Genomic DNA, 13,799 nt, shown 5'->3' with positions numbered 1-13,799 from the left:
TCACGACCCATCCGTGATAGTAAGTAATAAATTTTCCTACCTCAATTCGTCTAGTTCTTCCTAATTCTTCTCTCAAGTACTTTTGGTAAAGGTTGCAGGTCTATTTATTTTTCCGCGAGATAATCAAAACTTTTGAGAGAAATGATCGAAAAGCGTTTACTCTAACGCAATATTATTGTGTATAGTGTGCCAAGAGAGGTTTTTAAATTGATTATTAGAGTTAGCTAGTTAATAGGGTATACATTATAGGCATCGCATAGAGATTACCAATGTCGAAATCTGAATATTTTTTGAAAATATCTCTCACACTTCATACTGGAACGCAATTCTGCTTCGCGGCAGAAATAGGACCTAGCCGTGGGAATCTGGTACTAGTTGGTGGTGTCAAGCCCGATATGGGAGTCTATGGGATTTAAAAGTCGCTTATTCTTGAGATGTGTCCTCTGACTTTGGTCTTATAAATGCAGCAACTGTATACAATATTTTATGTATTTCTACCAAACGATGCTTGTAGCTGAAAGTAAGTATTGTACTTTTTGACGAAGTATTTTTACTTTTAGGTTATTAAACTGCCTCGCATTATAAAACTGCAAAAATAAAAAATAAAAATTTAGTAAATAAAATTGACGATTCGTGTTAAAAGTACGATATTAGTTATAACACTTTTAATTTCAAGGTAACAAAAACAGATTTGAAAATGTATTATAAAAAGAAATTTCTACCAAAGACGACTTCTAACTAAACATGTATCTACAATTCTTAATACTACAAACAAATTTCGAATTTCGTAGTTCCAAAATAATTCTTCGAGTATGATAATGAAATTCTAAAAAGTTCTTACTTGTACCTACGCGATTTACACTTAACGAGCTTTATGAAATAAAAAAGAAACATCTAGAAATTCTATTTGTAATCAGTGGACACATACAGTGAGACTTTTAAATGATCCGTATCTAAATGTTACGAAGCTTTGCCAACTATTGAGACGGCTACATCCAACAATGTTTTGACCTCTTCGAATGCTAATTATATTAATTTACGCAATAGTACGGATAGAAAAAAAAACATCTCTTCTAAATCGAGACAAAGTAACAAACACCGTTAAAAACAAGTTTAAAATCTTCAATAACTCCGATCCGATCCGACATTGAACTGACTGACAATTAAGATTTTATATTGAATAATTTTTCAATTGTCTTGTTGCCCTGCAAACGGTCTTGTAAAGCTTATCACTCACTTTGAGGGCCTCGGATTGGTCATTAAGATTAATCGGAGGTCGAATCGGAGGAACTCCGACACAGCAATCACAGCAGGCCATTGTTTTAAAGTAACGGTTACACAAAACACAAAATGCACCGTTCCTCTTCAAACTTCAAGCTTTATCACATTGCGCAATCATAACTGTCCTTTACGATGATACTTTTCAAGATTCACATTCACTCAATATAACCCAGACGTTCTTAGATTTGAAACAAGATTTTGTTGAAGCTAAGGCTAAGCGGTTAGCCTCTTCACTTTCGCTGCTATCTATTGGTGTCTGGCAAGAGAGTTTCGGCCAGGGCTGCCGTTGGCACAATGAGTTAAAAATACCGCTCGAAGATGCGCTCTGCCAACTTCTGCGTTCTTGAATGTTGGTAATAGGATAATTCGAACTTTGATACCGCAATGCGAACGAATTTTACTGTCGCACTAAACGATTAAGGAGAAAGGTGTTGTTTAAAAAAAATCGATTTAACTATAACACATAAACTGAATGATCATGAACTCACACAAGCATAACTAAAACTTTACAAAACATTCCCAACCGTTGGAATCAAATTTCATTTAGTGCAGCATTATTCGGGTTCATTGCCTTAATGTTGCGTAATGTGTAACATACAGTTCAACAGTATGCTAAAATTGAAAACATTGTGCAAACAATAATATTTATTTACAAATCGATTCACAATTTATTTGCGTGCATTTGTGTCGTTAAGACACTTATCGTACATCAACCCCATATTTAAAATTTGGTTATTCTAATGAATTACATATATCCCGTTATTGGTTATTAGCATATCGAAATCAATAAAAACTTGTATCTACTTTTTAAACTTGTCTTATAACAGGAATGCGTTACTTTTCTAATTGCGATCTAAAAATCAAGTAAACATAAAATAATTAACATTTACTTTAAGATAATCCTTTGGTAATGTTAATTAGTTTAAAATTATATTAGCAAATTATAAATATAAAAATCAACGAATACTGTGTTTGTATATTGAGAATGTTGATCGAAGTGATCAAGAATAAATTGAAAATCTCGAATTGTTTTTAACAGTTAATATTTTGGTGGTTTATGTAGAAAAGAAATATTATCGAAAAAATAAAATCCTCTGTTTTCGCTTGAAGAAAAACTAAACATGTTGATGACCTTGGTATAATTTTCGCTATATATTTTTTTCTTTTTTTTCTACCTAAGCTGATAGCTTTGAGAGGCTATTTCAGCGTAACCGTAACTAGTACGTGAGTTCACGGGGCTCAAGCCGGAGTGGTGCTAACACTGATCCTAGCAAGAGCAGTGTTTCGCAGAATCTACCAACGGATCGGAAACGCGACCCACCGAAATGATCCGGCGAGAAACTCAGTGGGCTGTGTCTATGGGTTAATTCGCTCGTCGAGCCCTTCGTCGCAAGCGACGGGTTCGGCGAGGACGGTGACCGGATGATCGCTATCATTACCTACATGCAAATGACGTATTTTACTCATTAAATTTTATGCAATAACACCATGCATGCCCTAGTTGTAAACTATGCACCAAAGTTGTAAACTGAAAATTAGAGAGAGAGAAAGAGAGAGGGTATTCTTTATTGTACACCAACAAACAAATAAACTGTGCGATACATTAAACACAAAAAAGTACAATTGGCGGTCTTATCGCTAAGAGCGATCTCTTCCAGACAACCATCAGGTGGACAAGAATCATTTGGAAACGAACTACGCGCGGTGTACCAATCCAGTGAAATACATATACACATACATATATCCGTAAATATACATACAATTAATATACAATGTATTATAATATAATAATTATTATTAAAAAATAAAATAAAATAAAAAGAATTAAAATGACTTACAGACTCCAGGAGGCTCTGTTCGTGTAGCGTCACGAGTGGTTTCTCTGGTTTCGGTCGTGTACTTAGATAGAAGGCCGATGCGGCTGCGACCCCGGTCAAAGCCAGAGCACCAGCTGAGCCCCCCACCATCCACAGATACTGATCGATCTCGCTTACTGTTGACAAACAAAATTAAATTATTTATTTTCTATTAAAGAATCGTGGTGTGGACAGTGTGCTTAGTGCGAGTTTTTTAAACGTTCTCGATATCGTAAAAGTTAGCTCATATTTGTATGGAATGAGATCGTTTACGTACGTATGCCGCTAGGGGCGCTGTTCCAATTGCATACAAAATTGGCTTAACTTTTACGCTATCGAGAACGTTAAGAAACTCGCACTAAGCACACTGTTTACCAGAGCCCATAGACATTAACAATGTAAATGGTGTAATTTACCAATCTAACTTGAGAGATGAGTTCAAAGTGTCAGTTTTACATCACAACGCCTGCTCTCCAACCCTTCAAACCGAAACGCATTACTGCTTCACGGCACAAACACGCAGACGGTGATAGCTACCCGTGTGGGCTCACAAAGGCCCAAACACCACACTTGCTGAAAGCCAAAATCTTTAACTTGAGCTCAAACGCTGCTTTTAAAAACAGTCGTTCATGATTCGTTTCATCAAATACTTCATAACAAATTTTATAAGCGAAGTACTGCATTATTAAGCACTAAATATATTAAACTGATTAAAATTTTAAATTTAATACAAATTAGCAATCTTCAATTCAAAAACAAATTCCTTAATTTGGAACATAAAAACCTTGACCTATCTCATCTGACATAAAAAGCTCAGCAATATACGCGGTAGGTATGTTTTTCGCATGTTTTTCGTAATAAAGTCGTTTGACGTGACAATCTTGTGTAAATGATATATCGTGTCTGTTTTAGTTGTTCAAGTGCATTATAAATTAAATTACAGGTATTAAAAATGAGCAGATTAAATCATTACTCTGTTCGACGAATTTTATTATTATATGTTCCGTACGTGACACCTATTATTATTATGTATTAATACGTGAAGCAAAAACTTTGTATCCCTTTTTACGAAAATTGTGCGGACGGAGGAGTATGAAATTTTCCACACTTATAGAGAATATAGAGAAGAAGTGCACAATGCTAATATTTTTTTTAAAATAATGCATAAAAGATACCTTAAATCAATACAGAAAACATTACACACACTACATACCAGCTATTTGACGCACACACGCATGCATACTATTTATTGTAAAACTTTTGTTCTTGACGTCTGTTGTCAAATCGAGATTAAATATTGTTTGTCTTTGTTAATGTTTTTTATAGTGTAGTCTTGGCGAAATTTGTGATTACAGAAGTATAAAATACAATCATAATAGTGTACAAGAATTACAATTCCAATTAATTATAGTCGAATTTCGACTACTGCGGGACCTCTAGTTATTATTAACAGCTAAACTTTGTAAATTTAAAACAATCGGTTTGTGTGATGATTAATAAATCGTTTAATTCCGAATATGGTAACGCAATAATGGAGGTTCAATAAGTGCTTTACAAAAGATCGATGTCTGTATGTACCTGGTACTTTCCACAACCTGCCTTCCATCAACCTTAACTGTCAATCTCCACGCCCTTAATAAAGATTAACGTGACTAAAAAAAGAAAAGTTTATGCTCTTTGAATGCGATCGAATAAAAATCACCAACAATAAAATACGATAAAATAAAAACCGAATAGTAATGAGATTAATTGGGTGTAATTTTGAAGTGAAGCAAAATTGGTTTATTTAAAGTTTGAGTTTGTTTTTTTGCTAAAATCGATTGATGAGCTCACGGCCCACGTTGTGTTGAGTTACCACCGGAATTCATAGACATCAACCATTTTAATGCCGCTATTCACTTTGAGACTAGAGTTCTAAGTCTCCGTTTTTACAGCACAACGGTTGGAGACACGTTGTTTCGGTTGCTTCACGGCAGAAACAGGCAGGGTTGTGGTACCTATCAGTGCGGGCTCACAAGACGCCCTACTACCAGTAAATCTTTTCTTCATCTTTACAGTAAATCCTTACAATCATATTTATATATTTTCTTCACATTATAGGCAAAGCTCTAAGCATTAGCAAAGAAGACAATACAATGCCCTGTGCAGGAAAATGTCAGCAAGACAACTTTCATGCGAACAAACGACCAGTTCCTGAACTATAAACACAGCAATGTCTGGCCAGTTTAGAAAGTGGAAACGGGGAACACGCGCGCGATCCGCATCGTATTAACGCATAGATTTCACGGGATTCTCTTGCGCTTTCCAATGACACACTTTAACGTAGAAATTATTACAACATTTAACAATTCAAATTCAAGCAACTTTGCAACTAAATGGGCGATAAACTTATACATTATCTTTTATCTTCTATATAGTATATAAAAATGAATTGCTGTTCGTTAGTCTCGCTAAAACTCGAGAGCGGCTGGACCGATTTGACTAATTTTGGTCTTGAACTATTTGTGGAAGTCCAAGGAAGGTTTAAAAGGTAGATAAATATAAAAATTCTCGGAATTAAATAAAGTTTAGGTCTTTTATTTATCGATTGAGGCACTACGAAGTCTGCCGGGTCAGCTAGTATATATAATGTATAAATTCTTAATAAAAGTCACGTAATTTACTGTAAGGGGAAAAGCAAACATGTTATCTTACTTACGAGCAAATAGTTTGTAATGGTCCATATGGCCACGGTCACATTTAAATACAATAGCTTCCTTACTTTAGTTAAATAATTATAACTTTGTTTAAAATAGCTACCTTAATTAGTCAGATAAATACAATTTTGCCTAAAATAACATTGTAGCTATCAACATAATGAATAATCTCAATTAGATGCATGCATGAATCGCAAAAGTCAATGTCGCAACCAACGTTTTAATCATTAGAAGGGCTCAAATATAATTTGAAGGCAACGTTTAAGGTCGCATTGTTGGCCTCGATACCTTGTCGCTTGAATAACTCGTGGTACTTGTTGATTTCAAAAGTTAGAACCTTGGTGCTCTAATTTCCCCTCATTGTGCATTCAAAGGGCGTAACGAGCATGACGGCCCTTGAAGGGCCTCTCAGCCTTTAACAATGGAAGCGAATAATCTTCAACGATTCCAATCTACGTTTCGTAGAATAAGTTTTTTAACTTTGCCCAAAGCTACGTAATTACCTAATTACATGATCGTAATAGATCGAATATCTCCTTTATGCTAAGAAATTTTTCACGAAATGCCATCAAACATCCAATTTGTCTTGAAATAGCTACGCAAAAACCCAAACCAGTAGACACTAATTACCTATTACAAACGAGATATTTATTTATTTTTAAATTAATATCAAAAACTTACGACTGCTACATTGATTCCACCAGATCGTTTTCTCCTGCGCGTCTTCAGTCTTCTTCTTTTCAGTCTTTAGTTTCTTCTGTATTTTCTGACATTTTTCCTTAACACTAAACTCAGTCTTCACTTCATTCGTAACATTCACTTTGTCTTTCTTGTTAACGGCAAAACCAAATCTACCGCTTCCCATTTTGTTGTTTTTGCACATGTTTTCCAAACAGGCAGCTTTACTGCTGCATTAGCATTCCCATCCGTGTCTAGGGCATGGTTCGATCCGCCTGCACAACTTAAACTAAGCTTATTTTCTCTACGAGCACACGCTTGCCACTCGGCCGTCGTATAGATATTCGATATCGAATTATTTTGTTGCGGAATGAAACGGAATCCATAAAACTAAAAGGTTTTATAGAGTTATCTCGAGGAGGCTTTGGCCTTGTGGGGTTCATTAACATCGCCGGTGTCGATAGCTGAAACGTAATCTAGTGTCTGATTCCAACGGGTCGCTTATCTTTACTAACTTATTCGTCGAACTGATTATTATGATTAATATTAACATGTAACCTGACAAATATTGTCAACAAAATTTGACACTGTTCAGGTCTAATTACAAGTCCTCGCAGCTCATTTGCCTTTATAAGGATTTACAAGGATTTCAATACACGCCATTCCTAAGCGAATTCTTTATCTACTAAATGTTCCCATTTAATTTAATGAATAAATTAAGCTTTTAGTATTGATATTTCCTAGTTCGAAGAGCAGCGCATTACTTGTATCCGTTCTTAACACAGTCAACATTGTAAACCAGTAAAAAAGCAAAAAAAACATTTGTTAATGTAATGTAATTTATGAAGTGGCCCCAGTCAAGTGAGCAGCTGAGTGGTAATTACTTAAACACCGATATGCGATACGGAAAAATGCGTTTAAAAACTCCAAGATTTTATCTCGCCGTAAATTAATTAGTCCGTAGCCAGACAGACAGACAGACAGACAGCCTGAATAATTGATCGTCAAAAACAGAACCGCGAATGAAGCCGTTCAAAAAAAACCTAACAACTCACTCACTCCTTCACCGGTGGACCTCTTGTGAGTCCGCACGGGTAGGTACCATCACCCCGCCTATTTCTGCCGTGAAGCAGTAATGCGTTTCGGTTTGAAGAGTGGGGTAGCCGTTGTAACTATACTGAGACCTTAGAACTTATATCTCAAGGTGGGTGGCGCATTTACATTGTAGATGTCTATGGGCTCTAGTAGCCACTTAACTAACACCAGGTGGGTTATGAGCTCGTCCACCTATTTAAGCAATAAAAAATAAAAAAACTTGTTCACGTTAATGACGAGCTGTTGTTATTAATCGCCTCAATTTGTATGTATTTAGTGATTAAACAGTTGGATCTAGCGTAATTTAGAAGTTCTGTATGTATTCACTGCTCGGATGATTTATTACAGAGAACATTTATGATCAAACATTTTCTTATCTTTTTTGAAATTTCAAAACGTGTTCGTGAATTTCTTTTGATTGTTTAGTAGCTGAATTATTTACTTATGTCACTTACTTAGAATCTCTTTTAGTTAACTTTTTTGTTTTTACAAAATAATTACACTGTTCGTTTATATTTATATCAACTCTGCTAATGCCGGTTCTCAAGCCCGGATGAGAAAAGAGGAGGGTTGAATTGGAGTTTGACCTTTCCACCATAAAACAGTCAACGCCGAATGTCTGGCGGCGGTTAATTATTCGGACCCAAATAAGGCTTCAGCGGCCTCGAAGAACTAAATCTCTTCCAAAAGCACTGCTGTGAAAGGAAGGACCCGGGACCTCACTATGTGTATTTTCCCAAGAAAGCCTCATGAGGCCACGACCCTCAGATTATCGACGCAAGGCATTTATATTATTATTGATTAAAACAAGAACATTACTGAAGCAGAAAAAATGATTTTTTTTGGTTTCTGATTTCGGAACCGTTCTAGTCTGATCTATGATTTTTACATAAACTATAGCGTTTTTCGAACTCTAGCAGCAGGTAGCTAATTTCCCTTAGAAGTAAGTACGTTGGCCAGCACGCTTACAATCATCTATCAACCGAGAAAAAAAAACCTTCAATAAGTCCACAAATTTTGATTTTTTTAAGCTATCATCAAATACCCATTTTTGTCAATTTATCTATTATTTAACTGATATCTTCACTAATCACAATCTTAAAGGATTGAAACTAAACTTGTAGGCAGTACCGATAAGCATTTAATATTAATTCTGATATTGAATAATGCCGTCTTGAAGCGAACATAATTTCATAAAGCCAGGCACAAACCATAGAGAAACTAGAATTCGCAATGAGCCCCGCACGATTTATTTTGTAGATCAATCATGTAAGTTATTGGGCTCGGTTTTCGTACTACGAGACTGTTTCGGAACAATAAATTATATTGTTTTGATTGCAAGTTTGATAAATTGATCGCAAATATTGTATTATTATAATAATGACCATTTCATTTACAGAGTAGTAGTTATCTGGCCGAACTTTAATTTTGTATTGTTTGTCGTCGCTTCCAATTATCTTTCGTAGGCAGCGGCTTGGCTCTGTCCCTGGCCCATTGCTGAAGTCCATGGGCGACGGTAATCACTCACCATCAGGTGGGCCGTATGCTAGTCTGCCTACAAGGGCAATAACAAAAAAAAAAACTTTATTTATTTGATTTTTTAATACATATTGAACTTATGCCCATAACTTCATAAAGTGAATCGTCCTTAGTTAAAAAACCAAACTCACAAAAGAATGGATTACCTAATTAAAGCGATACAATTTTGGATATAGCTATTATTTCTATTAGGTAGGTATTCATAATTACTAAAAAATGTCTTGCGTCTGAAGATCTAACTAGAAATTGTAAGACTACACCGTCCTTCAAGTAATTAAAATAACAAAACTCATGATCATTCCAAATGTAAGATATTGCGTCCATACGTCATATTAAATTCATATCAATAATTTAAAAAAACTCATATCAATCAAGTTCTCAGTACAAAGTATAGAAAACGGCGTTATCAACGGCTAGGCTACGAATTAAAATAAATTGTTTCAAACTTACATTGCCGAAAGCATATCAAACGTATTATTTTTAACTAACAAAAAATACGCGGAAATACCAGTACGAAATTATAAAGAATTTCGGAGAAGGTACTCTGTAATTTCGATTTTTAAATTCGTATAAGCAAACGTCGGCTACGGTTATACGTCACTGACCACTGCTCAACCAGAATCGACGTCCAGTAGGGACTTATAAAATTGACGAGCGTTTCCGCTATCGGCACATTCACACCTAACGGTAGTAACGCTTAGACTTTTTGATCTGGTTCGCGAAACAATAAAATTACGCCGCTACCACGGAAACTCGTTCCACCGTAGGTAGGCCTATTCAAATGTCAGTAGCCTCTTTTGAATGCATCCTCCTAATTGATGTCAGCGCCAGTATAGTTTTTTTTTTTTTTTGTCGAACGAAATTCCACAAAGAGCCAGCGTTTCGTGACCATTGTAGATTGCACAGTGCTACCAATTGTAGATTGTGTTTATTCGATGTATATAGCTCCGTGCCATTATATCGGGCAGTAACAAAACGCGAGGTCACCGAACTCCGAGCGCAGCGTGTTTTGATAAAGTCGCCAATTCACTATTCGCGAATTTTTTTTTTTTCTCTCCCAGCGAGACGCGGTTACAGTTAAAAAGCAGCACGGCCAAACGCGAACCGTTTTAATTACTTCATAGACGCGTAGTTGTAGTAAAAATTTACCGTTGATGGAAAGTGATATGACGAGCTCGACCAGATTCCTTATTTGAGCTGCACATTTTTTTTTTGTCTTTCTCGAAAATCGTGACCGTTATTTTCAACTTGCAATGGCGCGGATGGCATAGTAGAGCTACGGAATTTTGATTGTGGAACGTTAAATTGAATATATCGTTCAGTACAGTCTTGATGTGAATTAAACTATCGTTATTCTGTCTGTGGCACGGTTTGCGTACAGTCGAGTGTAAAATCAGCTTGCGTCAAATATAATTTATTTTCACTTTCGTGTAAAGATAAAACTAATATTTCACGATACTAGAGGTATTTCGACTTTTGCAAATAAAACATATCTATTTACGCGGTAGGCAGCGGCTTGGTTCTGCCCCTGGCATTGCTGAAGTCCATGGGCGACGGTAACCACTCACCATCAGGTGGGCTGTGCGCTCGTCTGCCTACAAGGGCAATAAAAAAAATATTACATGCTATACGCATATTATTATGAATATATATAAAATACCTTTATTTTTCTAAAATGGAGGCCCGAGTGTGTGATTTATTAAACAGCATTTTCAAACAATTATTTAGACCTAATATAGCTTTACTACATATAATTAGTTGCTCCAAATATAATTAAAAATAAGTCTTAAGTTGAGCGGCGCCATTTACGTTGTTGATGTCTATGGGCTCCGGACTTTTGGCCGTCAATTCCTATACTTATCTTAGCAATAAGAAAAAGACGATCAATTTGAATTTAAACGCGTTTTATTGGACCGTTTTAATACGCGAGAATATTAATTAAATACCCCCGAGGATCACTATAATATTTAAGAAGGCAGTTGCATACTTAAATATTATAGCGATTCTGGTTTCGCGTATTCAAAGCGCACAATGGTGCAATAAAGCGGAATATTCACATGGAGTCTTAATTTTTCTCTTACACTATTTCTAATCCCTTCACAACTTCAGTTACAATGGTGAATCGTAATAAATTTAAAATTTGGAATGCTTGGTTCGAGAAAAAATGTATACTACATGTTAACTTTTCACAAATTTCGTAAACAGATTAAATTTGAATTTAATTTCACGAAATTTAATTCATAAAAAATATTTTTGATGATGTTACACATAAACTTATTAGAGAGAGAGAGAGAGAGAGAGAGGGAGAGAGAGAGAAAGTGTTCTTAAGAGAGTATTCTTTATTGTACACCAAAAAAAATAAGCAATGCGATATATTAAATACAAAAAAGTACAAATGGCGGTCTTATCGTAAGAGCAATCTCTTCCAGATAACCATCAGGTGGACAGGAATCATTTGGCAACGAATTACGCGCTATAATTATTACGTACCTACCTACCGCCAATGCACTTCCTAGCGGTTACGAACGCGCATACAAAACGAAACGCCTACACTTAGTGAGTCACGGGTTCGTCACGACACGACAGAGAGGTAAGTATGTAAGTAGGTACCTATTCATTGCTGCACATAATTCCATCACTTATAATTTATATAGACAAGGTACGGTACACTAACTCGAGAATTGATTACGAGTAAGACTATTTAATTTTGAAGTCACGTACGGATAGGTCGGGTATAGGTATATAAACAGTAATAACCTCTTATATGCCTACAGAATTAACTAATTTATTTAATAATGAGAACAATAAAAATAATGATAATAATTTCCCAACAGCCTTTTTAAAATTCAATTGCGAGTTTGAATTGCATTAAAAAGATGTAATAATATTACAACAACATGTCACATCGTAAATCGGATTAAGCTACAGGATGTCTTTACTGTTTCGTAGAATTGTTTTGCATTCAGAGCTCGAGCATCGACGATTCTGAGGCAGTGTGTTACAAGTACGCGTTCTCAACTAGGCACTGTTTACTTAGTATTCTCATTCAGAAAGTATTCGCTCCGATTCCAAGAAATAAGAGACATTTGAAAATGCAACCGTGTAATTCGGAACGCATTAAATTTGATTTTTATCGAAAACAAAGGCGTTGTTTACATTAATCTAACATAAAAATTATTAAAATTACAATGAAAATTCGAAACTAGCTTTTTATAGATTTTATACGACAGCGACACTCAAGATGTTTTAAAAAAATTTGACTACTCGAAAACGGCCTATTAAAATACCCGCATGACGAACATTTAAATTCTTCAATTTCTTCAATTCAATCCGGTTTATTTATAATAACAATAAATATGTATCTCAGATTACACATTCAACTTTATTGTAATAACATCTTATTTTTATTAAAATAGGTTGACGTCTGTAACGTGAACGCAATAAAATAACTAAGAATAACGTTTTGAAGGGTCTATCAACGGCCAGATGCTCTGAAAGGTTAAGGTCACACTTGCCGGGCCACTCTTAAAAAGGGCTTTGATCTTTTGTACACGGCTCCCCTTCGATTCGTACGTAACCTTGCCAACATCAAGGTAACGTGGTATCATTTATCTTAGTCCGAATTGACGTTTTGATGAGCGAAAAATTGAGTTTAGCAACAATACATACATAGATTGTTTTGTGTTAGGTATTTCGTTACGTAATAACACCGAAGACTTTTTGCGTTAAATTTGCGAATACACGCGTCTTTCAAACTGTATCTAACACCTAAGTTTCTCATTTCCATGAGGAATTTCAAAATATTCCCTACTCCATACATTTTTATGGAAATACATCAAACAAAAAAAAATAGTTCATTGTTTTGAGTTGTGCGTCGTGTATGAATAGGTTACGCAGTTTCAGTTATATAAGCTTATGCTAAAGTACCAAGAAGCAATTCAAGACATTAAATAGGTTCAAAAATTTGTGAGATTATCTCATAGTGTCATAGGAGAAAACTAATGAGTTAAAGCTAACTTCACGGAACAAACAGTACAAGAAATTATTTAAAATTGGATTACAGTGACCCGATCAAACAATAATAAAATATGTTAACATATAATTCGTACTAAGCTATAAAGGGTTCATATAAAATATACGAGTATTCAGGATAAAAACTTTACCGCAATGCTTAAATTATTTATACTGAAGGGATTGAGAGAAAAATCATGACAAAATGTCAAACATTATAAAAACCGATTGCGATTTTAAACCACATTTTCCTTGTGCGATTTGTGCATCTAGTACCTAATAATGGTGCGTGGTGCATCCTCAGTACATATGTGTGTAAGTATGTATGTATATGATACCATTTCACCTCTCGCTCGCTCTGACAAACAGAATGAGGTGTACGAAGGGAAAGCATGATTCCACTTCGAACGGAACCGCTTGCCTGCTTTATAAACGCTTAGGAAACAGAAAATAAACAAAACGTTCAAATCAATTACACAGGGTGTTCGAATTGTCAGATAAAAGTTAATCGTAGTATTTAATACATTGCTTAGTTTACATTCTAGAATGTTAAAATCAATAGCCTGCTTCGTCTATAAGTTCGGCTAGCAGTAAAAAAATGGTAACTATACCTTTGAACTTATATCTCAAGGTGGGTGGCGCA

General features: G+C 35.3%; 1 protein-coding gene and 1 long non-coding RNA gene across 9 annotated transcripts in view; one reads left to right on the top strand and one right to left on the bottom strand.

Annotated features, from left to right (window-relative positions):
• LOC149503272 (uncharacterized) overlaps positions 1–13,799 on the top strand; it is a 394,089-nt gene that overhangs the window by 80,139 nt on the left and 300,151 nt on the right. The window lies entirely within an intron of this gene.
• Positions 1–13,799, bottom strand: part of LOC114250692 (long-chain-fatty-acid--CoA ligase 5) — a 73,656-nt gene that overhangs the window by 23,233 nt on the left and 36,624 nt on the right. For 2 of the 8 annotated variants that reach the window (XM_028184674.2, XM_089739596.1), the window contains exons 2-3: positions 6,515–6,786; positions 3,120–3,274 (exon numbers count right to left, since the gene is read on the bottom strand). In XM_028184674.2, coding sequence (XP_028040475.2) covers positions 3,120–3,274; positions 6,515–6,716 — 357 coding nt within the window. In that variant the 5' untranslated portion in view covers positions 6,717–6,786. Of the gene's footprint in view, positions 1–1,237; positions 1,576–3,119; positions 3,275–6,514; positions 6,801–13,799 lie in introns of those variants that run through there. The other 6 variants (XM_089739587.1, XM_089739611.1, XM_089739604.1 and 3 more) reach the window with 4 other exon arrangements.

The sequence above is a fragment of the Bombyx mandarina genome, chromosome 03, assembly GCF_030267445.1.
Source record: "Bombyx mandarina strain Sakado chromosome 03, ASM3026744v2".
Taxonomy (NCBI): Eukaryota; Metazoa; Arthropoda; class Insecta; order Lepidoptera; family Bombycidae; genus Bombyx; species Bombyx mandarina.
This window is presented reverse-complemented; position numbering and strand designations above follow the sequence as displayed.